At 44.7% G+C, this 23,008-nt stretch overlaps 2 protein-coding genes across 2 annotated transcripts in view; both read left to right on the top strand.

The window, feature by feature from the left end:
* Window positions 1–23,008, top strand: part of LOC147018643 (sperm motility kinase 2B-like) — a 136,450-nt gene that overhangs the window by 36,621 nt on the left and 76,821 nt on the right. Inside the window, exons 8-12 of the mRNA XM_085898530.1 lie at window positions 17,120–17,236; window positions 17,410–17,473; window positions 18,001–18,095; window positions 22,010–22,091; window positions 22,691–22,917. Of these exons, the coding sequence (XP_085754656.1) occupies window positions 17,120–17,236; window positions 17,410–17,473; window positions 18,001–18,095; window positions 22,010–22,091; window positions 22,691–22,917 (585 nt within the window). The remainder of the gene's footprint in view (window positions 1–17,119; window positions 17,237–17,409; window positions 17,474–18,000; window positions 18,096–22,009; window positions 22,092–22,690; window positions 22,918–23,008) is intronic.
* LOC147018644 (uncharacterized) lies at window positions 1,541–2,665 on the top strand. Its single transcript, XM_085899894.1, has 2 exons — window positions 1,541–1,891; window positions 1,962–2,665. Exons 1-2 carry the CDS (start codon window positions 1,541–1,543, stop codon window positions 2,337–2,339), a joined length of 729 nt encoding a protein of 242 aa, XP_085756020.1. The 3' UTR covers window positions 2,340–2,665.

The raw sequence follows: 23,008 nt of genomic DNA, 5'->3' as shown, positions 1-23,008 counted from the left end.
AGATTGACGGACTGAGTGATGACCCGGCCCCTTGGTGAGGCGCTCGGGGTATAGTATATTGCTCCGGAGGTCCCAGTTTACGTGCTCCGGAGGTCAATACGTTCCCCATGTGCGGGTCGTGCCGTATAAGCAGTCAGATGTGACAGAGCTAAGTTATAATCCGCATGCTGATGCAAATTTACACCCCCTCTCACCGACGCACAGTATACAAATCCAGTAATGTAATGCAAAGTAAGCAAATGCAAGCACATTTGAACACAGTGGAACGAATGCAAATCCTTTTCTCAGGATCAGAGATCAGGTTATGCAACAATCAATACAAATACAATTGGAAATCCCACTGACATGCAGTGATAAAGTAATTATTAAGAAAAGACAGACAGGTGCCAAAACAAAACTGACAACACAATAATAGTCTAGGAGCCCAGAAGGTTTATTCAAGTGAAAAGCTCCGGAACGTTTGACCTCATGGGCTGATGGGGTCATCCACCGACATCACAAAAATGCATTGCTGCCAGGTCTGTTGGCTTTCCCCCCGAAATCACTCAATTAGTGACGCCATTACCGATAAACCTATTTTGCTCAATATCTGGAAAAATATGCTTGATAATATTACGAATAAGGTGTCTACACCGATGTTTTCATGGTCAATCATTACACTGACACCCGCATTATTGCTAGAAAATGTGTAGTTTACCGTGTAAATGTTTAGTTCACCCATTCAGTTAGCAACGCCATTGTGGAAAAACCCATTTTCATTAATATCTGAAAAACACTGCATAATAATATCACAAATAAGGTGTTGATACCCATGTTTTTTTGGTGAAATATTACAATGCCAACTCTCGTGCTTGAAAATGTTGAGTTCACCCTGAAAGTTGCCTCCTGGAGTCGTGCCATCTGTCTTTTGTTACAATGTGGCAAATAATGCATTGGTCTCTGTCCCTTTTTGTTATTTACAGATCATGGCAAATGACACCCCCATTTGTATAATTTGCAAAGAAAGTGGAGAATAGATACGTGCCCTTAAATGTTTCAACTCCAGCAACTGGGAAACAGCCAAAAATGCTGCTAGACGGCGAAAGGCAATTCAAAGTGACAAGTTTTCGAACACTTCGGAAGAGATGAGAACAGCTGAGGGCCCAGAAGGCAAATATTACCACTCAGTTTGCCTCAGTCGATTCTGTGCTGTTAAGAGAGGAGCACCTCCAAGCACAGAACCACCTGAACCACCTCAGAAGACCACTCGTTCAAGTTCCGATCATCCCTCTACCAGCACGAGAGGCGTTCTTGGACAGGAATGTCATTTTTCTGGACAGAAGAGGAAGAGGAAGTTGCAGCAAAATGAACCCCTCAGCCAATGTTTGACCACAGACGGGAGCAAGGCAATCCTTCTTGCTGCGAAGAAAAAGTGCGATACTGGGATCATTGGACAAGGGGAAGATCTTATTGCAAAGGAAGCCAAATATACCATAACACTTGTCATCGTGACTATGTAAGACTGGATGTGACGGATGAAGAGCAAACCTCGAATCGGAAGATGCACGTTGAAGCCTTCAAAAACTTGTCTATGTTCCTTGAAAATGAAGTCATCAACAACAAAACTCCCATGTTGGCGTCAGTAATTTTCAATTTGTACAAAGAAGAGTTTCTTGCTCTTGGAGGAACACAGGATGATATTGATAGGTACACTACACAAAGTCTGATATCGAAGATAAAGGAACGATTCCTGGAAATCCTCGTTGACAAACGAGCAAACAAATCTGGAAACCTTGTATTCTACTCATCACTGACATCTGCTGAGGCATTTGCTATGCTGACTGATTCCAATGAAAACATTGAAGAAATCAGGTGGGCTGCCATGGCATTGCGATCTCTAACAGCTGAGGAGGTAGACGTCCAAGCTGTTACATCCTTTGTCTGCGAGCTGTATGGCTTCAAAACCTCTGACATTAATGAAGACATACAAGGCGTTCATGCGAATGGGTGGTGGTGATGAAAAGGAGCCCCTTGCCAGAATAAAGAAGATAAACTGTGCCTCTCTTCCCCCGTGCACTAAGACACTTGGTAATGATATGAAAAGGGTGCACTATGTGGCAAGAATCTGGAAGAGAGCTGATCAGACAGATCCAACTGGTGGTGCGTGTCTGACAGACTATGGATGGAAGTTGTCTCAAAAGTGCTTTGAACCAGACTGGTATCCAGGAAGTTCAGTTCCAGAGTCCCTCACAGGCCCACATGAGGATGATGGGGATGGCGTGGAAGATAATTCAGTGTATGAGGAAGAGTCAGATAATGCTTGGAGTGAGGACAGTGATGAGAGTGATGAAAGTGATTGAGAAGACTTGAAATGCCAAGAGGACATCAAGTTAATTATGTGAACTGCATATTTGCAAGTTTTCCATATATCGTTGTTCGGTAATGGCGTCGCTTAATGAGCGGGTGGGCTACACATTTACATGGTAAACTACACATTTCCCAGTAATAACACAGGTGTCAGGGTAATGATTGACCATAGAAAATATATCGGTATTGACACCTTATTTGTGATATTATCACGCACAGTTTTTCAGATAGTGAGGTTTCGGTAATGGCGTTGCTAATTTCGTGGATGAACCATGCATTTACGTTGTAAACTATACATTTTCTAACAATATGCATCGCATCAGGGTAATGATTGACCATGAAAACATAGGCATGGACACTTTATTCGTGATATTATCGTGCATAGTTTGCTAGATATTGAGGAAATTAGGTTTTTCGGTAATGGCGTCACTAATTGAGTAATTTCGGGGGGAAAGCCACGGGTCAGACCCGGCAGCAATGCATTTTTGTCATGCCAGTGGATGACCTCATCAGCCCATGAGGTCAAACGTTCCGGCACTTTTCACTTGAATAAACCTTATGGGCTCCTGGACTATAAAACACCCTACCAGATATCCCTATCTAAACCCAAGGGAGGAGAGAGGAAGCAAAATAACGAAGGAATATTTGCCAGGGTATAAAGAAATATAAAAGGAAAAAAAAAGGGAGGGAGAATTCATGCCTGTTCGAGATGATGTTGTGGTGACCTTGTCCCAGCCACAGACTACGAGAATAGTGGTGCCGCACCTCTCTCCTTTCCCCTTATCTTTGGATGTGCCCACAAACTTCACGACCCAAAGGACAAGAGCAATTAAGGTTGGCCAAGATGATACTCGATGAAGAGCAAATGCTTCGGCTCTCTCTCTCTTTCTTTTCTTCATGACAAGATGCGTACCGACCGAGCAACTCTTCTACAGCACAGTCCCTTCAACACAGATGGTGCCTCCAACAAGCAACCCCACTGGGATCTCACAGCTCCTCCAAGAGCCCTCACAGGCAGTCACCTGTGACAAAAGATCCAGGCCATGCGTCCCACACCTGCCCTCGCTGTCCTCTCTCAAAACTGCACTCTTAACTTCATCTTCTTCCTCCTCGCATTTCCTTTTTATCAGCACTCATGACGTTTTCGCCCATGGAAATTATGTAGATCCCTCGAATGAGTGGGAAGGTCCGTAAGGAAGGTCTTTTCAGCAGAAGAATAAAATAGAATTGCAAGAAAAGAAATAAATTGACTTATTCTGGTCCCACAGATGACCCGGCATTTCACATAAGATATACCTTAACCAGCACAGCCTCCTATCATCACCAAGTGATGAGCCCCTCGAACGTAACACTGCCCCCATCCTCCTTCCAGAGCTGTTCCGGCTCTGCCTTATCATCTAACGTAAACAAATGCTGGGTCACTTACCTTACCTCTCCTTTGTCCAAGAACATGGAACACACACAATATGTTTCATTTCATGGGGAGGAGCAAGGTAGAAACAAACATTTACTTCATTTTTAGTGAGGCATTCTGAGCAAGCAAATACATTATCCATCACAAAATTCAAAATGCAACGACATCCTCCATCACAATGTCGTTGCATCGCACACAACTCAAGAAGTAAATTGAAAAACTGTTGGGTCTTGAAGGTCGATATGATTCAAGTGACAGCAAGTAAGGTAACCATCTGGCAGCTCTCTCTGTCTCTCTGTCTATCTGTCTCTCTGTCTCTGTCTTCCATAAACAGTGTCCGCTGAATCTTGGGGGAGGGGGCGGGTGAGGGGGTGATGGGCCTTGGTGGATGAATAATATGGGCCTCTTTCCCTTCTCCTCCCGATAGACCTATCTATCCCCGCATTCTCTTTGTTTTTCTTCCTTACTTTATAACTCCGTCGATTCTTGTTTGTACAACCATGAACCTCGCACCTCCTCTTTATCTCTTTCGTGAAAATCATTTTACATTTATTTTAAACCCTGTTTTAATTTGATGTTAATTCAATTATTACTTTCCAAACATTCATTAAACTCAAGTCACATGTAAGTGACAAGTGACCAGACACCAAGGACCATGGAATATTTTGCGAGTCAAGTTTGACTCAAGTCCGAGTCACTGATTGGAGTTGCCATCTGCGCTTGGTCCAGACCATTCCAGATAAAAGATGTTCTGTAATAAAATTGTTTTGATAATTTAGTGTGTGTGGAGAGACTTTCTTTTCCTGCAATTGGGGTAACTTGAACAAAGGAGGGAAAGTAAATTGTCCAGTACAAAGGAGGGAAAGTAAAAGAGAATTGTCCAGTAAATAATCGCAGTCTTAAACTCATCTGATAATAGGGCCTTACCCACATGGCTGGGGACTTATAGTCCAAGTGACAATTATTACGCATCCACTTTGACGCACTGAGGCGAATGCACCAGTTACCCAGAAAAATGTCATGGCAGAAAAGATTTAAGCACCCAAATGTGCGTCGTTTGGCATTGACTAGTGAAACCAACATACGGCAGAAGGATATTTAACAAGTAATCTGCAATGAATCCCAGTTGTCTACCTTAAAAACACGAATAGCGATTAAAAGCAACCCATAATGATTTCCTCAAAGTAATAGAGGACAAAGTTCAAAGATTTCAATGCAGCTTTGAATGAACACATGACTTTTGAGGTGGCAACTTCTCTTGGGTAGCTAGTTTGTAAAATAAACTTCAGCAGGTTACAAATGGATGAAGGGTTGGCTTCTCTTAAGTTAAATCTGAAAACCCACTCTGTGGGAGGAGGGCAGCTCACCGGATGATGGGATTGGGGCAAAGCCTTTGGGACCCCCAATCTTTGATGATAGGAGGGAAACCACGGGGTAAGCTTCCTGCTTCAGATTGGGGTGGTGCTGAGGTGTCGTCCACCAGACGGCGGTCTCCTTGGGTTAACCTGAGGTCCTTTTGGGTGGGTGCCTGGAATGTCCTATCCCAAGAGAGGATGATCACCTGTCTCCATTATCATCTGAGCTCAAGCGTTTGGACATCAGTATTGCAGCACTCTCTGAGGTTCAGAGACCGGATTGTGGCGAGATCGTGGCAGGCGGTAGCACCTGTTACGACTCTCCACCTGGCCGAGTAAGATGACAGAGTCAGATGAGGATGCTTGAATTACACGTTTTATTTCCGAAGACCACACGCATGCGGAATGTGACTCAACGACCCTTCAGTCAGGCGCCTCCGAATCACATTGAGATTATGCTTCAAAACCATCACATATATATATAATCACACAAAAGCAAAACTGGGTGTGGACTAAAAGTGTGTGCTAAGGGATAAAGAAATAAAGAAATAAATGTGGCAGTGGGCTTCTTTCCCCCCTCCCTCGGGGCCCTCGGGGAAGTTGAATTGGTCAATTCTCAGATATGCAACCCAACAGTTTATCTTGCAAACTAACGACTTTCCAAGCCTCCTATACTAGCACACGTTGATAGCAAAGCAGTTTATCTTGCTAACTAACGACTTTCCAAGCCTCCTACACTGGCACATGTTGATAGCAAAGGCGAAACTCTCGTGATGACTAAGAATAGGAATGTGTGGGCTGCATGCACTGAAGGAACAGTTCCCTCCAAGGACGTGCAGCTGCAGAACAGCAAACAGGAAGAGTGCCAGAGAAACATTTCGGGCAACATGGAACATTTAAAGCAACATTTTAAAGCAAGGTTTGAATCCTAACAGCTGATTAATATACAACTATTGACTATTGATTAAATATTCAACTATGGCTCAAATGTGACCACCTAGCATATCATCATCATAACAGTTCCCTCCTTGGTCATATTTGACCATACCCAGCCATACGTGATACTCACCAACCGAGTGCACCCCTATTTGGTTCCTGTAGCAGCTACCCCTAGGCCCCCACGCCTGCCAAACGGGATTTACGAATGCCGTGGATAGCCATCAACATTCTCCAAATGAGAAGTCCCCAACTGCCGGTGGTTCAGGTTAGCTTCTGTTACCTTTTGTCTTTCCCCTCTTGTCCTGCCCACTGCCACATGTCTCCCGTTAAGCTGCAGTATACAAATTTCATGTTAAGTCCACACCATATGAACATGCAATAACATTTTATATAAGCACCAACTATAATATTATCGTTTAGGCAATTCTACGTAAGCAAGTAGCAAAAGTAACACTCAAGGCACGGGTGTAAGCACGTCCAGCGCAGGAGTCACATCTTGCACTAGAAAGCAAAACAACACGCACTCTCTCCTGGGTTAGTTATCTGCTTTAACAAACAGGAATGGTTGTAGACCTTGGCCTAGGTTCACGTGTATGACGTCTAACTGGGGTGCCCCCTGAAGTCCCTGGTCGTCCCCCTCCCCATTACTGGCCGAGTCGTCCTCAACAGAGAGTTCGCTGTTAATTATTATAATGGCCTGGGTGAGGGGTGACGCTGCACAGCATTTCTTCAGACAAATGGTAATAAGAAGTTTGATTAGAAATACTCCAAAAATTACCACTACGATGATTAAAAGTGCTGATCCTATTAGGCGCAACAACCAACCTCCCCAGCCCTGGAAGATCGACTTCCATCATGCGTAACCTTCCTCACGTTCCACTCGATTGCTAGTGAGAACTTCTACCACCTTCTTAATTCGGGCCACCGCACGATTAGTTATTTCCTTAGGGTCCGGAATCCAGACGCAACATTCTCCTTCAATCATCCCGCATACACCTCCTTGTTCTGCCAGAAGCATGTCTAGAGCTACTCTGTTCTGCATTACCATCGCGCGCATTGATACTAACATATCTGTTAATTCCGTATAGTAAGCCATGCTTACATTACCTAAATATTCCAAAACTTGCGAAAGCTCATCTATCCTAATGCTATTAATAGTAGTACCAGCGTGTGGCATGAAAAGGCCAATAGCCTTCTTCCACCAGGTGCCTTTGATAACCCCTAAGCGCGTTGATACACCGGCCCATCCCTCTGGATCCATCGTTCCTGACGCGCTGCGTCGGTACCGTGGTTGTGAGGTGGTGTGGTGAAAGGTGGTTTTCATCCTGCTATCCGGAAACACTGAAGCTAAATAACAGCTCCTTTGCCACCCTTTTGGTAGGTTGGGGTAAGCTTTGTCTCCGCAGACCAAGTGAATACCTTTTGGCAGGATCATCCCGTTATCGTGATGTAAGGCTGCTTTTATTGTGAATGTTACTTGCTCCTCTACCTGGGTGTCCCGGTTAACAGCGATGACTTCCTGGTCAGCCGATTTCGGGAGGGGAAGTTGAATCTCACACTCTGACTTCCCCATGCTGTTTGCTCATTGTCCTATAAAACAGACCGCTCCCCTGGTGTTTTCTACCCATAGGGGAGATGGCACCACCATTACATTAGCACTCGGATTTTTTCCTGCATAGACCCGTTGTGTATAACCATGGACTGTGGTCTTAGCTTCGAGTCCTTCCACTGGTCCGGTTATATGATTGAAGAAGGTTAATGGTAGCACGAAAAGAGGAAGTCGGGTCACGAGGCCAGATGGTGGTTTAAGGCACACCCAGCACTCACTCCGGTTCTCAATGTTTGCTATCTCTGCGTTTAGGGCTACAAAGGTATTCGGGGGCCTTGTTGGCGGCCCCTGTCTGTCTACATCAAAGTGTATCCAATTACTCCGTTCTGTGTGGTTGCTCCATAGAATGCGGCAAAAGTATGCCCACTGGGTGTCATCCGGTACTTCTGGGATTCTAGTTCTCAGGCTCGCTTGCGGGCTACATTCATATCCCTGTCCCGTGTGGGACTCCTTTTGTCCTCTGTTTCTTTACTTGCCGAGCTACCAAGAGATCCCGCCCCGCTATCACGTAGTACCATAGGATGCCCTTAAGGTCCTTGTGACGTTCTACCAAGTCACTAGACCCATCTGCTAGTATGCAGGGTATTTCTATTAGTTGTTGAGGTCGGAGCAGTGTTGCTTTTCGGTCTATTGGGTGTGGAACCATTGATGAAAAAGATCTAGTGCGGTTAATTGAAAAGACTCTTACCGTATCTAACTCCTTGTTATGGGTTGTCCCAAAATTTGCATATTTACTTGCTGTCGCCTCTTCCCAAGGTACTTCTCTCTTGCTTCGCTGTGATGATGTTGTTAAATCACTCCCGTTCCCCCTTTCGTGCTTGAGGTGTGGGAGGTGTGTATGGTTCCCGGGGCCTGAGACTGTCAGTTTGTTGTTTAGTGACAGGCCTCCTTCGCAAAGGAGTAGAGTCAGTACCAGGAGTTGCATGTTGTGTCGTCAAAGGTTCTGTCGCTGTCTCCGGTATTACAAGGTTTCTGTCATCTATACCTGCCTGTTCCATGTTCGGCAGGGTGTCCAGCTCAGGTTCCGGTTCCGCGTCTGGCGGGGCGTCCGGCTCTAGCGCTGGTATTCCAGGATCTCCGTTGTCTATGTCTTCCGGTCCCGGGTCTGGCAGGGTGTCCGGCTCTGCCTGCAGTGGGCCTCTGGGCACTATCTCACCCTGTCCTGCTGGGCCAGCCCCGTCTCGGTTTGGTGGTGGTGGAGGGGGTCTCTGAAGAGATATCACGTCTTCCACCTCGTCGTCGTGTTCACTATCTCGGTAAAATACTGAATCGGACACTGTCGGAACCTCTGCTGAGGTAACCTCCTCCGGTTCCCGAGTTTCGCCGGCCTCCTTGGGCGCTCGCTTACAGTGTGAGTGGTGTATCCATGCACTCTTACCTCTCACTTTGACGGCGGAGGGCGTGGTCAAAAGTACAGTGTAGGGTCCGGTCCACAGGTGCAGGACGTTTTTCTGCAGGAATTCTTTCATCCAAACTCGTTGCTGGTTGGAAATCATGTAACGGGTCTCCAGCAGGTATCGGCAACGCTTCTTGTACCTGCGAGTGAAAGGTTCTAATGGTAGCAGTGAGTGTCCTGCAATAATTCATCATTCCGTCGGTCATGCATGACAAATCCCAATCTCCCATATCTGGCAGAGCCGAGGCCGGTAACTGCATAGGACGTCCCGTTATTATTTTGTGGGGCGAGAGCCCCCTTGTGGCATTATTTGTTGCTCACATTTTCATGAGCGCTATAGGCAGCACGTCTGGCCAGGGCAATGACTGGCCCTCGCAGAGTTTGCAAAGCGTCTGCTTTAGAGTTTGGTTCTCCCTTTCTACTGCCCTTGCTGACTGAGGGTGGTACGGACAGTGTAGTTTCTGGTTAATACCCAAGCCTTCGGCTACCTTTGCCGTTACTTTTGCCGTGAAACACCCTCCTTGGTCCGATGATAGTCGTGTTGGAATCCCAAATCGCGGAATTACTTCCTGTAAAAGCAGTTTGGCCACTGTATCAGCTTCCTGATTGGTCGTGGCAAAGGCCTCTACCCACTTAGAAAACATATCCACGATTACCAGCACATATTGGTGATGTTTGTATGCCCGCATTTTTATAAAATCCATCTGTAGGTGTTGAAACGGTCCAGACGGGGGTGGGTGTGCTCCCCGTTTCTTGGCGGCATACTTCTTATTATGTCTACCACAGGTCTCACAATTGCTAACCACCTCTGTTGCTGCTGTCGTTACGCCTGGGGCATTCCAGGTTTGACGAATAATTTCCGTCACTCCTTTTATTCCCATATGGCCCTGCGCATGTGCAGTGAAGACTAGCCACGGTAGCAATATCCGGGGTACAAATGGCCTATTTCGCTCATCCACCCATACTCCATGTGTGTTTTGCTTTGCACCCTCCTTTACCCTCCATGATTCCTGTTCTTCCATAGTTGCGGAGATCTGTAGGTCCTTCAGCTGTACTTGCGTTTGAGGGCCGTCTACCATTTGCTCCACGTAAAGTTCGGTTGTCGGTTGTGAGTTAGCCTCCTCCTCATTGAGCACTGCTTTTGCCACTAAATCTGCTCTTTCATTGCCTTTTGACACTTCATCTGTCCCTCCTGTGTGAGCTTTGCATTTAATAACTGCAATCTGCTGCGGCTTTGTGCTGCTCGTATTAGTCGTTTGATCAGGTCCCCGTGTCGAATAACCTTCCCGGAAGATGCCTTAAAGCCCCGCAAGGCCCAAATGGCGGCGGAGTCATGTAAGATGCCCCAGGCATATCTGGAATCTGTGTATATGTTCAATGTTTTTCCCGCACCCAGCTCACATCCGCATATTAGCGCTTCCAGCTCAGCTTGTTGGGCTGAAAATCCCTTTGGTAGCAATTGTTTCCTCAAGGTGGCGCTTGTGGTGCATACTGCAAAGCTAGCGATCGTTTTTCCCCATCGGTTCTTCCTCGCCGCTCCATCTACGAACAGTTCCAATTCCACATTCTCGATCGGGGCTTCCTGTTGATCGCGCCTAGCCTTTGTCTCTTCCACCAGTACTTGTTCACACACACACACACACGTGCCTCTCCCTCATCGCCCGTTGGCATTCGGAAGGCTGGGTTCAGTGGCAAACATCTTTCGATCGTTATATTAGTTGCCTGCAAAAGTACCAAATCATGTTGAACTGCTCGTGCCGCGGATATATGTTGTGTCTTGTTTTGCCGTATCAGCGCTGCCACATCATGCGGCACTTTCACGATCAGCGGAGAACCCAAAACCAGCGTCGCTGTTGCGGTTACTGCGTATTGTGTTGCTGCTATTGCCCGTAAGCACCCGGGATAGGCGGCGGCGACCAGGTCCAAATGACTACTGTAGTACGCAATTGGCCTATTTTTCCCTCCGTGTTCTTGCGTCAGCACCGCTTGGGCGAACCCTCCTCTTTCGTGGACGAATACGGTGAAGCGAAGATCATAGTTCGGTAGCCCCAATGCTGGTGCCTTTGATAAGGCCCGTTTCAATGTTTGAAAGTCTTTGTCCGCACCATTCGTCCAGGAGATCTTATCCCCCTCTGCCTCCTTTACCATGTCGTACAGTGATCGTGCCTGAACCGCATAATCAGATATCCACTGCCGGCAGTACCCCGTCATCCCGAGGAACAGCTGTAATTGTCGCAATGTAGTGGGTTTTGGGTGCTCTCCGATTGTCTCCACCCGTTCAGCTCCTTGGCTTCTCTGTCCCTGCTCCAGTATATGTCCCAATTATGTCATTCTTGGCTGTGTGAACTGCAATTTGTCTTTGCTGACTTTGTGGCCCTTTCGGGCGAGAGCTGTTAACAGCGCTACAGTGTACGTTTCACATTTCGTTTGATTGTCCGAGCATACCAACACGTCGTCCACATATTGTATCATTACTGATCCTTCCGGGAGCTCTATGTCCTCTAAGTCCTCCTTCAAAGCCTGCGAGAAGAGCGTTGGACTATCGCAGAACCCTTGTGGAAGTACAGTCCAGGTGTATTGTTGTCCGTCGTAGCTAAAGGCAAACAAGTGTTGCGACTCCTTGGCTAGCGGTATGCTAAAGAACACCGAGCACAAACCTACCACGGAGAAGTGCGTTGCAGTGGGCGGCACCCCTGACAGTACCGTAACAGGGTGTGGCACCACGGGAAGGGACGCTTTCACGCACTTATTCACTGCCCGCAGATCCTGTACGAACCTCCATTTGTTTCCCCCGGGCTTTTCCACCAGCAGGATTGGTGTGTTACATTGGCTTTTCGTAGGTATTATCACCCCTTGGTCGCGTAACGATGCTATCACTGGAGCGATTCCCTCTATTGCCTCTTTGCGCAACGGATATTGAGCCACTCGAGGCAGGGGTATCCCCTCCTTTATCTGGATGGATACGGGCATTGCGGCCAGCACTCTGCCCACATCATTCGGATGTCGTGTCCTTAGTTCGACAGGTACTTCCTGTAATCTTTCCTCCGTTCTTGTTTCTCTGTTGGCCTGGCGGCGGGGCCTTTCGCTGTTCATCTCGTGTCTCTCTAGCATACATGTCAAAATCTGATCAGGCAAGCATACCTTCGACCCATCCCCCCGTCGGCTGGCCTGTAAAGTGCTCCGGGTTTCACTATCCCTTTCTAGTGGTTCCGGGGCGCATCTCAATCTGGTCATCATTCTTCCCAATTCTCCGGCACTATGTCCTTTACAGACCGCCATTGAGATGTGCGGGGTAAGTCCTTCTCTGTGCTTCATTAGCTCACGTTCATTGGCGGTTAGTTCCACCTCCATTGCCGCTCCCTCTTTCACGATCCACAAGGCGGTTGTCATCAAAGTGCGTGTGGCGGTGTAATCTTCATGTACTCTATCCGAGTCATCAAAATCCTGCCCTGTTTCGTCATAGACGGTACAGTGCAAAGGCAGTTCCACTTCTTTCAACTCGATGTCGTTGCTACGCAACCATTCTTCTACGTCCCGCAATCTTATCGCACTTTCCCAATCCCTAGTCAGTTTATCTCTTCCCTCTTGTGACACAATCCGCAACCAATAAACTACCGGTCCGAGTTCGGTCATCATGAGGGTCATTACTTCCTCTTGCAATGCGAGCGGAGCATCTATGAAGACTCCGTCTTGCTTGCACGTTATCGTACATCCCATTCTGCACAACAAATCTCTTCCCAACAAATTCATTGGGGTGTGTTTAGCTACCAAAAATGCATGTTCTCCCCGCAGGGGGCCTACTTCAATTTGTAATTTGTCCGAAATCGGGATATCCTCTCTCCGTCCCGAAGCCCCCACCACACTCACTGACTCGCCTGAGAGTGGCAGGTTCTTTATCTCTCCTTGTTTTAGTGTTGACCGGGTGGCCCCTGTGTCTACCAGGAATGTTACTTGTCTCCCCTCTACGTTTAAGGTCGTGGTCAATTCCCTTACGTTCCGCGTTTCTCTTGGCGGAGCCACCACGGTTACCTCATGTCAATACTTTCTTTCCGCTGCTTCCCCTCGCCTCTCATATTCTCTAGGGGGCGCCGTTGGTCTCTCCTGCTGTTGTGGTGGCCGTGAGCCCCAGCCTCGTTGTTTCGGCGGTGCCTTGCACTCCCGGCTCCAATGTCCGAATTTACCGCAGTTAAAGCATTCTCCCTGTCTTTGCGGCTCATTCTCTCGGTTCCAAGGTCTCCGCTTGTCCCGTTCGGCTTCATACCGGGGTTCCCAATCTGGATTTTCCCAACGAGGCCTTCCTTCCCTCTCTTCGTACTTACGGCTCTTCAATTCGAGGTTCCTTACAACCAGAGCTTTGGTATCTTTCTTTCCCCTCCGTTCCTCTTCTCTTAGAGTCTGCCAGGCTTTCCTCGCCCTTTCAAACACAGCATCCACTTCAGCCGTTTTCCACCCTGGCATGTCCGCCTTCACCTCTCGCCTTACTTCGTCGCACAGTCCATCTACAAACATAGTGTTCAGGAAATGGAGGGGCGTCTGTGCTATGTTATTAAATCCCGAGTGCAGCTCGATCTGTTCATACAGTCATGCTTTGTACTCCGCAGGTGATTCTTTGGGATTCTGTGTAACATCCTGTATTACCTGCCAATCCATTACCCTTAGGGCCATCTCCGTCGTAAGTTCTTCCATCAGGGTTTGTACCCTACCCCTGTACACTGCCTGTGCGTCTCGGTCGTCTCCCTCTGGGTAATATCGGTTTAAAGTGGTATCTTCCTCTCCTTCTCCTTTGACACCCCATTCTGCCGAACGCGGGCTCCAAACTGCGCTGGGCAGCACAGCAGTGCAGATAAACCCTATGTCCGTCCTGGTTTCCCCCTGCATTTTTATCTGGTCGTGTAATATCTGAATTGCCCTTTTAGGGTTTTTCTTTATGCATTCTTCCATACTAGCTTTTACTCCCCAAATGTCTTGTGGGGTCCATGATCTCCAAACCCAACCTCCCCCTGCCGCTTGCATCATGGGGAACTGGTGAATGTCGGCCCCTCCTCTCGCCCCGTCTACCCCTAAGACGGGGTAAATTCCTTTTGTCGTCTCAAGTCGTGTTGTCGTCTTTTGGTCTATGTCGTCGTTGATTTCCGCTATCTGTGCTAATGCTTGCTTCAACTTCTCCTGTCTCTCCTCACTCTGTATCTTGACCTCTGTCAGCTGCGCTAGCGCTTGTTCCAGTTCCTTCTGTTTGTCCTCTCCCTGTGTCTTGACTTCCGTTAGCTGGTCTAGCGCCTGCTTTAGTTTCCCTTGTCGTTCCTCGTCTTGCATTTTTTGTTGGTTCACAGTCCCTTCTAGTCCGAGTCGCCTATGCTCTGTTTCGACTTGCGACTCCGTTAGCCACGCGGCCAACGCTTTCCAGTGTTGTCCACTTTGTTTCAGGCCTCCTGCTTTGCCCTCTGTCAGCGCATTACTCACTGTGTTCAATATCTTTGGATCTAAAGATCCAGTCAGCGGAAAGGGGTCTTTTCTCCCCGCGGTCCACTTCACCCAGTCCTGTATTCCCTTTACGTTATCGATTCCATATTTTTCACTGATAACTTTCAATGCTGTTCCTTTTGGTATCTTCTCGTTCTTTGAAGATTTATTCCCCATGTTATGTTCTTATCTTATCAACCGCCTGATAGCTATAAATCGCTTCTCCTTTTACTTCGGGACCGAAATCCCTTTCAAACAACCGCCTTAAGCCTCAAAACCAATGAAGGCCTCCAACCTTCCCTCTATGTGGTACAGGATTCCAACCTGTTCCCTCCTTATTTCACACGGATACCTTTATCCTCTACCCTTACAGGTTCCAACAACACTGCCTTACAGCCCCCCCCCCCTTGTGCTCTTCAGACAAACCGCATTCGAATCACCTCATGTGTATTTTTTACCGTTACAGTTCTTGATTCGAGCAGATCCTGGAGGTGCGTCCAGCGGGGCGCTGCCCACCGAGTGTACAGCGCTCGTCTAACTGGGGCTCCCTATTTTAGGTGCCCGACGTACGATTGTCATGTACCTTTTAGCTGAACCCTTGCGATCGCTATACACCAAGCGGAGTCCCACCGTCCACACCGCCGGCATCAGTCGAATCCCATCCTCGTCACCAATTGTTAAGACTCTCCACCCGGCCGAGTAAGATGACAGAGTCAGATGAGGATCCTCGAATTACACGTTTTATTTCCAAAGACCACACGCATGCGGAATGTGAATCAACGACCCTTCAGTCAGGCGCCTCCGAATCACATTTAGATTATGCTTCAAAACCATCACATATATAATCACACAAAAGCAGAACTGGGTGTGGACTAAAACTGTGTGCTAAGGGATAAAGAAATAAAGAAATAAATGTGGCAGTGGGCTTCTTTCCCCCCTCCCTAGGGGCCCGGGGGGAAGTTGAATCGGTCAATTCTCAGATGTGCAACCCAACAGTTTATCTTGCAAACGAACGACTTTCCAAGCCTCCTACACTGGCACATGTTGATAGCAAAGCAGTTTATCTTGCAAACTAACGACTTTCCAAGCCTCCTACACTAGCACATGTTGATAGCAAAGCAGTTTATCTTGCAAACTAACGACTTTCCAAGCCTCCTACACTGGCACATGTTGATGGCAAAGGCAAAACTTTAGTGATGACTAAGAATAGGAATGTGTGGGCAGCATACACTGAAGGAACAGTTCCCTCCAAGGACGTGCAGCTGCAGAACAGAAAACAGGAAGAGTGCCAGAGAAACATTTAGGGCAACATGGAACATTTAAAGCAACATTTTAAAGCAAGGTTTTGAATCCTAACAGCTGATTAATACACAACTATTGACTATTGATTAAATATTCAACTATGGCTCAAATGTGACCACCTAGCATATCATCATCATCATCATCATCATCATCATCATCATCATCATCATCATACCAGCACCTACTATGGGTCTGGTCGCTCTGATGATTACCATTCCCAAGGAGTTGTAGCTGTGTCCAATAAGATAGCTCCAATGATAATTGAGGTAACACCTGTGAACGAGCGTATTATGAGACGAAGGATTCGTCACTCCTTGGGTGTCATTTCTCTGGTCTCTGTATCTGCTCCGATTGAGGCGAGTGATCTCACCATGAAGGGCGCTTTCTATGCCATGCTCGAGTATTTGGTTGATCGGTGCTCCAGGGGATATACTCTTTTAGTCTTGGGGGATTTCCATGCATCGACTGGAATTGATAGGAATGGTTATGAGACATGTGTTGGTCTCCTTGGGTCTGGGACTGTGAACCAGAAAAGCACTAAGTTCCTTGACTTTGCAAGAAGTCATGGATTTAGGGTGGCTGGTTTATGGTTTCAGTGCCCACAGGCTCATCGCTGGACTTGGTATTCCAACACTGGTGGTGTGGCAAAGGAGATTGACCATTTGCTCATTGAAGGTTGCTGGAGGATGATTCAGAACTGCAGGGTCCACCGGAGTGCTCAGTTCCTCAAGACTGACCACAGGCTTGTTGTAGCAAATCTGAATTTTCAGCTTAAATCCAAGAGAATGGTACCATCCCAGCCGAGGTTGGATGTTGGCAAGCTCAAGGAGGAGAGGGTAGCTGAGGCACTGCATTTCGGGCACTGCTTGGCTCTCTTATCTTCAGTTGTTGTGAATTCCAAAGCTCTTTCTGATGTCTTTGGCAGCCTTGGCAAAAGTTCAAAAGTTCAAACCCTTTCTCAAGCCACTTGGACATCACACCCAAACACACTTTCTTCGATCAACAGCCCTGAATTCCTTTAGCAAAAAACAATTATTTTATCACTGCAAAAAACCCTTTCACCTTCAGCTCCAGTTATCTGGTAAAATGCTGCCTGACAATTATAGGTTGTAATTTCATAATACCCTGATGAACCAATGCTCTCAGCTTTCACCGACGGCACAATTATATTTTGTACTATTTTGTAACAATTTTGATGGCTTCTTGTTGAGATCCATTTCACGAGAGTTGAGAAATGGTGACGGATTATGTTCTGAATCGTTTTCTTCCCCTCCCACCCCTGTTTATGCCCTCCCCAGAAAATGATGGATTGTAAACATGTAGATTACAACCCCCCAGACAAAATTGAACAATCCTGCACATCTCTTTTAAAATCCATGCTTTCTGTCAACCCAGACATGCGGATCTCAATGGAGGTGGGTGGCCAACCTACAACAAAGTTATTTATGGTTTAGTTTGTATTAAAACGTTTCTTCAAACTCACCAAATCCTGGTGTGGTGTGCTTTTGAGGTTTTGCACATGGATAAAGATGGGGGTGTTTAACTCAATCAATTTCAGCTGGTACATGTACAGAATTTTGTTTTCCAGGACATTATTTGCCATCCATGGATTATCGGGGATTCTGAAACGGTGCAGGATCTCACGGAGGAAGGTAAAAAAAATAAAATCTCAAACGTTTCACTTTACCAATATATAACAATTTTATGTATTCCAGAAAATTCTATCATTTCATTTGTTGGGAAAAGTTATAATATCCATAGATTGGCAGATTTAGATTCAGTAAAATTAAAGCAGTATTAAAACCATGTTTCCATGATTACACAATCATTCCACTCTGCCTTTAGTGTCTAGTGAGGATTGTTGCATAGACTCCAATCTATTTCGCATGATAACCTGTTCACCCTGAAATACATTCCTTCAATCTCTTCACAAGGAATCCTCACCGATTGGGACAGCCCGACAAACGCTCACTCTACTTGTTCAAACATATATGAAAACCACCCCAAAATGTCATGTCGTTTCTTCTGCCTCGTAGCAATTCAGATTCACAGGATTTGCTTGTTCATGTTTATTACTCACAATGTACAGTTTTGTTTTAGTTTACCAATTTTTTTTGTTCATGTAATCTATTAATGGCTTAATTTTTGAGCACTTCTCTTCTAACATTTTGATGTTTAGATGGCGAGATTCAAGATGTTGCTTCGAGTTCTTTCCTTGAAGACCAAGTGGCTGAAATGTTGAAGGAAAATGGTGAACAGAAGGTTGAAAAACAGGTAATGAAAATTGAGGATGACTGTCAAAGTGATCGGGTTTCTGTGGTGAAGACACATTACCAATAAGATGTTGTTGTGATGGTGAGGTGCAGATTATTTATAAAGGAGAAGGGCACTCGGTGGAGCACATACCTCCACCATGTAATGCCTGATCCATGAGAACACAATGGGCCCAATAACTTTTTGAAATAACATGTTGTATATCGTTTTCAGCACCATCTCTCAATGGTGAAGAATTGCTTAAAAATTTCTTGTAGTCAGATCCTGATCTGGATCTTCACCAAAATCTAATCATTTCGTTGTTGTCACACGTTCAACCTGCCCACCAAATTTCATCCAGATCTGTCCACAACTTTTTGAGATTGCCTGTGTAAATACAGATCGACAAACAAACAAGAAAAAGATGTCATGCCAAGCAGGATACTTGTAAGATCCAAAATCAAATTTGACTTCAACAATAATTGGTGGTTGAATTCAGTGACCTCATATGCAAATCCTCTTCAAGTTTCAAGGCAATGGGATGAAAATTGAGGATTTTAGAAATACCACCTTAGTTGTTGACCTTGGGCCTATGTTGACCTTTTGGTCAATGTTGACCTCAAAAATAATTGACTGAATTCATTGACCTGAAATATAAATCCTCTTCAAATTTCAAGTCAACCAGATGAAAATTGATGATTTTAGAAACCTCACCTAAGTTGCTGACCTTTGGCCAATGTTGACCTTTTGACTTTTGACCTCAAACAATGGGCTTCTTCCTCATGACAAACTCTATCATGTGGTGAAGTTTTGTGAAGATAAGTTTAAAATTGTGACCTGTATGCGATGAATAGACAGACAGACAGAATAACGAAATCGACTGACCAATATACTTGAAAAATCTTCGATTTTGCAAGTAACAAACAAACAGAGAGGGGTGAAAACATAGCCTACTCCACCTTCGGTGTCGGAGGAAACTATAAGGGCACTCGGTGGAGCGCATACCTCTGCCACGTAATTCCCTAATCCATAAGAACATATTGGACCCATTACATTTTTGAAATATCATACTAGATATCGTTTTAGGCCCGATCTCTCAATGGTGAAGAATCACTTTAAAAATTAAATAACTCTCATATTCAGATCTGGAATCGGATCTTCACCAAAATCGAAGCACTTCTTCCTTGTTACACACCCAACATGTCCACCAAGTTTTATCCGAATCCGTCCACAACGTTTTGAGATATCATGATATATTTCATTTTTGGCCCGATCTCTCATTGGTGAAGAATTGTTTAAAAAATTCTCGTAGTCGGAATCCAACCAACCTCCCTCCTACCTATCCTCTTTTCCTGTCCGTTCATTACCCTGTTGTTTGTCACACTATCAGTTCGACCTTGCTGTTCCATGAACCCTGCTCCTATAAAGAAAAAAATAGGTTAGAATACTGGATTTTTTCATCGAAATATTTTTGTGTGTTGAAGCTTTTAATTGCCACACAGCCTCTGTGGTTTTTCAACTTGACCAACAAATAGTTTTATTACCCTCACCGAAGGAGAGGGTATCACCGACAGGTCACAATTTTAAACCGATCTTCACGAAACTTCACCACATGGTGGAGTTTGTCATAAGGAAGAAGCCTATTGTTTTTGAGGTCAAAAGGTCAGCATAGGTCAAAGGTCAACAACTTAGGTGAGATTTCTAAAATCCTCAATTTTCATCCGATTGACTTGAAGTTTGAAGAGGAGTTGCACATTTTGTCACTGAATTCAATCACCAATTATTTTTGAGGTCAAATTTGTTTATTGGATTTTGCCAGTTTCATGCTCTGCACGACGACTTCTTGTTATCTTGTCAAAACTTCGTTTTTGCAAGATCTGTTACTTGGTAAGTTTTTTTTTGTTTGTTTGTCTGTAATCATTGGATTTTTCACCTTTATATCACTCTGTAGAGCACAATTCTCATCAGAAACTCTTGTGGACACACATATCATAGTATTATTACAATACCCTTCAGCACACAAATCATGGAGGTTGCCGAAACCCTTAATTTTTGAGTAATTTTAATTGAATCATCTCCAAACTTTATGGGAATGTAGTATATGGTCTGGCGCTCAGCTGATTAGTTTTTGGTGGCGATTGGCCTTGACCTTCATGGTTAACGCCTAAGGTCGAAATATTTTGACCCCAAGGTCAAATTTTGAAATCTTAGGTACCATATCGTGTCATACCTCATATGAAAGCCCTTGATGAGTGCTTTCTCGATATGTCAAGCTTGAGACATTATGACGTAATTTGGTGATGTTCTGAGGCAAACACATACTTTTCATGGTTACTCTGGAGAACGATTCTCATCGGAATCTCTCGTAGGCAGATATTCCTCAAGGAGTCGCTCCTGGTGGATAGCAGCTATGTTCACCTCAGTGTGACCTTAAAGAAGTCACACGTGGTCACCTTTTGGAAAGATACGGGTCATTTGTTTATTTATTTGTCCGCACAGAAATTTCGTGTATTTCTCCGCAACCGCTTGTCGGATTGAGACGAAATTTGCACCAATCAGTGCAACTACTAATGTAGAATGTTTTAATGATAATTATGACGTCATATGTCACGTCGTGTGGCAGCCATGTTGGAAAAATGTAAAAACTTTGGACCTCTGAAACTGCACCAATAAAAAATTGAAACTTGGCATATGGCAAGAACTCCTCATGGGGAATAAGTGATTTTTTTATGATGTCAAAGGTGCCTTCGTTATGGCATCATAATTGCATATGAAGAATGCTACATCTGATCAGGATGAAAATTTTAAGGGTCATCTCAGGATAAAATAGTCCACAAGTTTTTTTTTTTTTTTTTAAACTTCAAAAATCATCTTCTCTGAAATGGCTGAACAGATCAAGGCAAAACTTTGCACATACAACCACTTATCCATGAGGAACAAAAGGTTCACACAAATGACTTTGGTCACGTGGTTTGGCAGCCATATTGGATATACCCAAAAACATAAAAATCATCTTCTCCAGAACGTGTGGACAGATCGAGGAGAAACAACATAAATGTTCCCCATGGCATGTGTGTGCAAGTTCATTCAAGAATAATTGATGTCACATGATTTGGCAGCCATATTGGATTAAATAAAAATATTCAATGTTTTCTCTGGAACCACTTAATCAATCGATGTGAAGTTTCACATTATGATCTAGTAGTGATGGGGAATACACGTTTTAAATTTCACCTTGATTGGACGCATGGTCTTGCAGCCGGAATTATTTAATTTATTGATCTTGGTTCTTATTTTGTTTTGATTTAAAAAAAAATTTTGAGTAAGGCTCACTTGGCTGTGCCTGGATGGGTTTGAGGGTAAATAGTAGATGAAATGCAAATCCTGTCCAGGTTCCTCCTGATGACTTCATCATTGTTTTTTGCTTGTTTGGGTTCTTTCTGATTTCTCCAATGCAGGACTACCAATTTGGTCTTCCATTGATTTGAATTGAGTTTTTTTATCCTTTCTGAATTCAATTGAATAATAATTAGGCAATAATCATGGGTCAGGGCAGGTGTCCAATCAAAGTGGGGGTTACATCAAAGCAGGACGTCTTGGTACCCAGTCATCACTGCCAGCAGTTATAAAATGACAGTTCTACTTATGTCTCTTATTAATGACGTAATACACTGTTACATAAACGCCACACAAAATACACCACACAAAAGATGTCCTGGTGAGGGTCTGCAATCTCTGCTCTTTTTGTTCTTGTTCTTTGTGTGGTATGTGTTTGGTTTTTATGTTCGTTCAGTGTTGAATGGAATGTAGATATGATTAAGCACTATGGCATGAGTAACAAATTCTGTGCTTCGTGTGTAGCAAGTGATGTGTGTGCAGAGTTAATTACATTCATACGATATAGTGATTCTGTGATATATTATACTCTCTTGCAGGCAGAACGAAAGAACACGATTTTCTTCAAACGCATTTGGCGTTTTCTTCAAAGATGTTTTCGATGTTGTCTGAAATGTCAAGGTAGGAATATCAGCATTAAGAAGAGCAAAAAACCCCTTTGGGACTTGTATAATTTTTAGGATGGCATTGTTGATCCATGTTCAGCTTTGTTGATCCATGTTCATGAAATGAAATTTATAGTGATGAGTTTATTATATTTTTAAGGACTCAGGTTGGTTGGTTTGGTTTCCAGAAAGATGTGTCCAGGCTAAAAGATAAGATCTGTCCAATGTTTGCCTTGGCTTGTCACTCGCCCAGCACAGAGATTTCAATTGGCATGGTAACGCGACGCTGGGTGTGGGACCCAACCTGAGATCTCTGTGCTGGGTGGCTGAGCTGGTTGCTAAGCAACTCATCAGATTTGAACCAGGCAACTTGACGGACCGGTGACTGTTACAATACATATCTTATTAAAAAAAAAAATGTCCACTTCTTCGTCAATGAAAACTGTCACAACAACATGATCCAGATAAAAAGTTTGCCCTTTCAACGGGAAATTAGACCTCAACTCAACAAAACATTAAATTTCCAATTCTTGTCTTGGGATTCCAATTGTAGTCTTTTTCATGACTAAAACACATGAGGTACATATGTTTGTGCAAATTGAACTTTCTTTCAAGGAACTTCTTCCAACGTCTGGCCTGCAAAAGAAAACATGGAGGAAGATGAGGAACCACCTTATAATATCGCTGATAAGGATGAAGACAAAGATGCAACGTCAAGCTCTTCACCGAAGGGACAAGAGGAAGAAAAAATGGAAGGCAATGAACGGGGATTGCAGCAGGTGGAGAATGAGGAGGAAATTGAAATTGAAATTGAAAATGAGGACGATAACCAGAGGAAACAGGTAATTATGTTGTGTTTTTTTTTTTTACGGTTAGTCGATTTTTTGCAATGTAATGTTATATTGTGCTGGTAAGGTAGAACATTTTGTAAGT

The sequence above is a fragment of the Eptatretus burgeri genome, chromosome 10 (assembly GCF_056783735.1).
Source record: "Eptatretus burgeri isolate ZD-2024b chromosome 10, Ebu_testis_v1, whole genome shotgun sequence".
NCBI classification, from domain to species: Eukaryota; Metazoa; Chordata; class Myxini; order Myxiniformes; family Myxinidae; genus Eptatretus; species Eptatretus burgeri.
The sequence above is the reverse complement of the archived record's forward strand: the minus strand, read 5'-3'. Positions and strand labels throughout refer to the sequence as shown.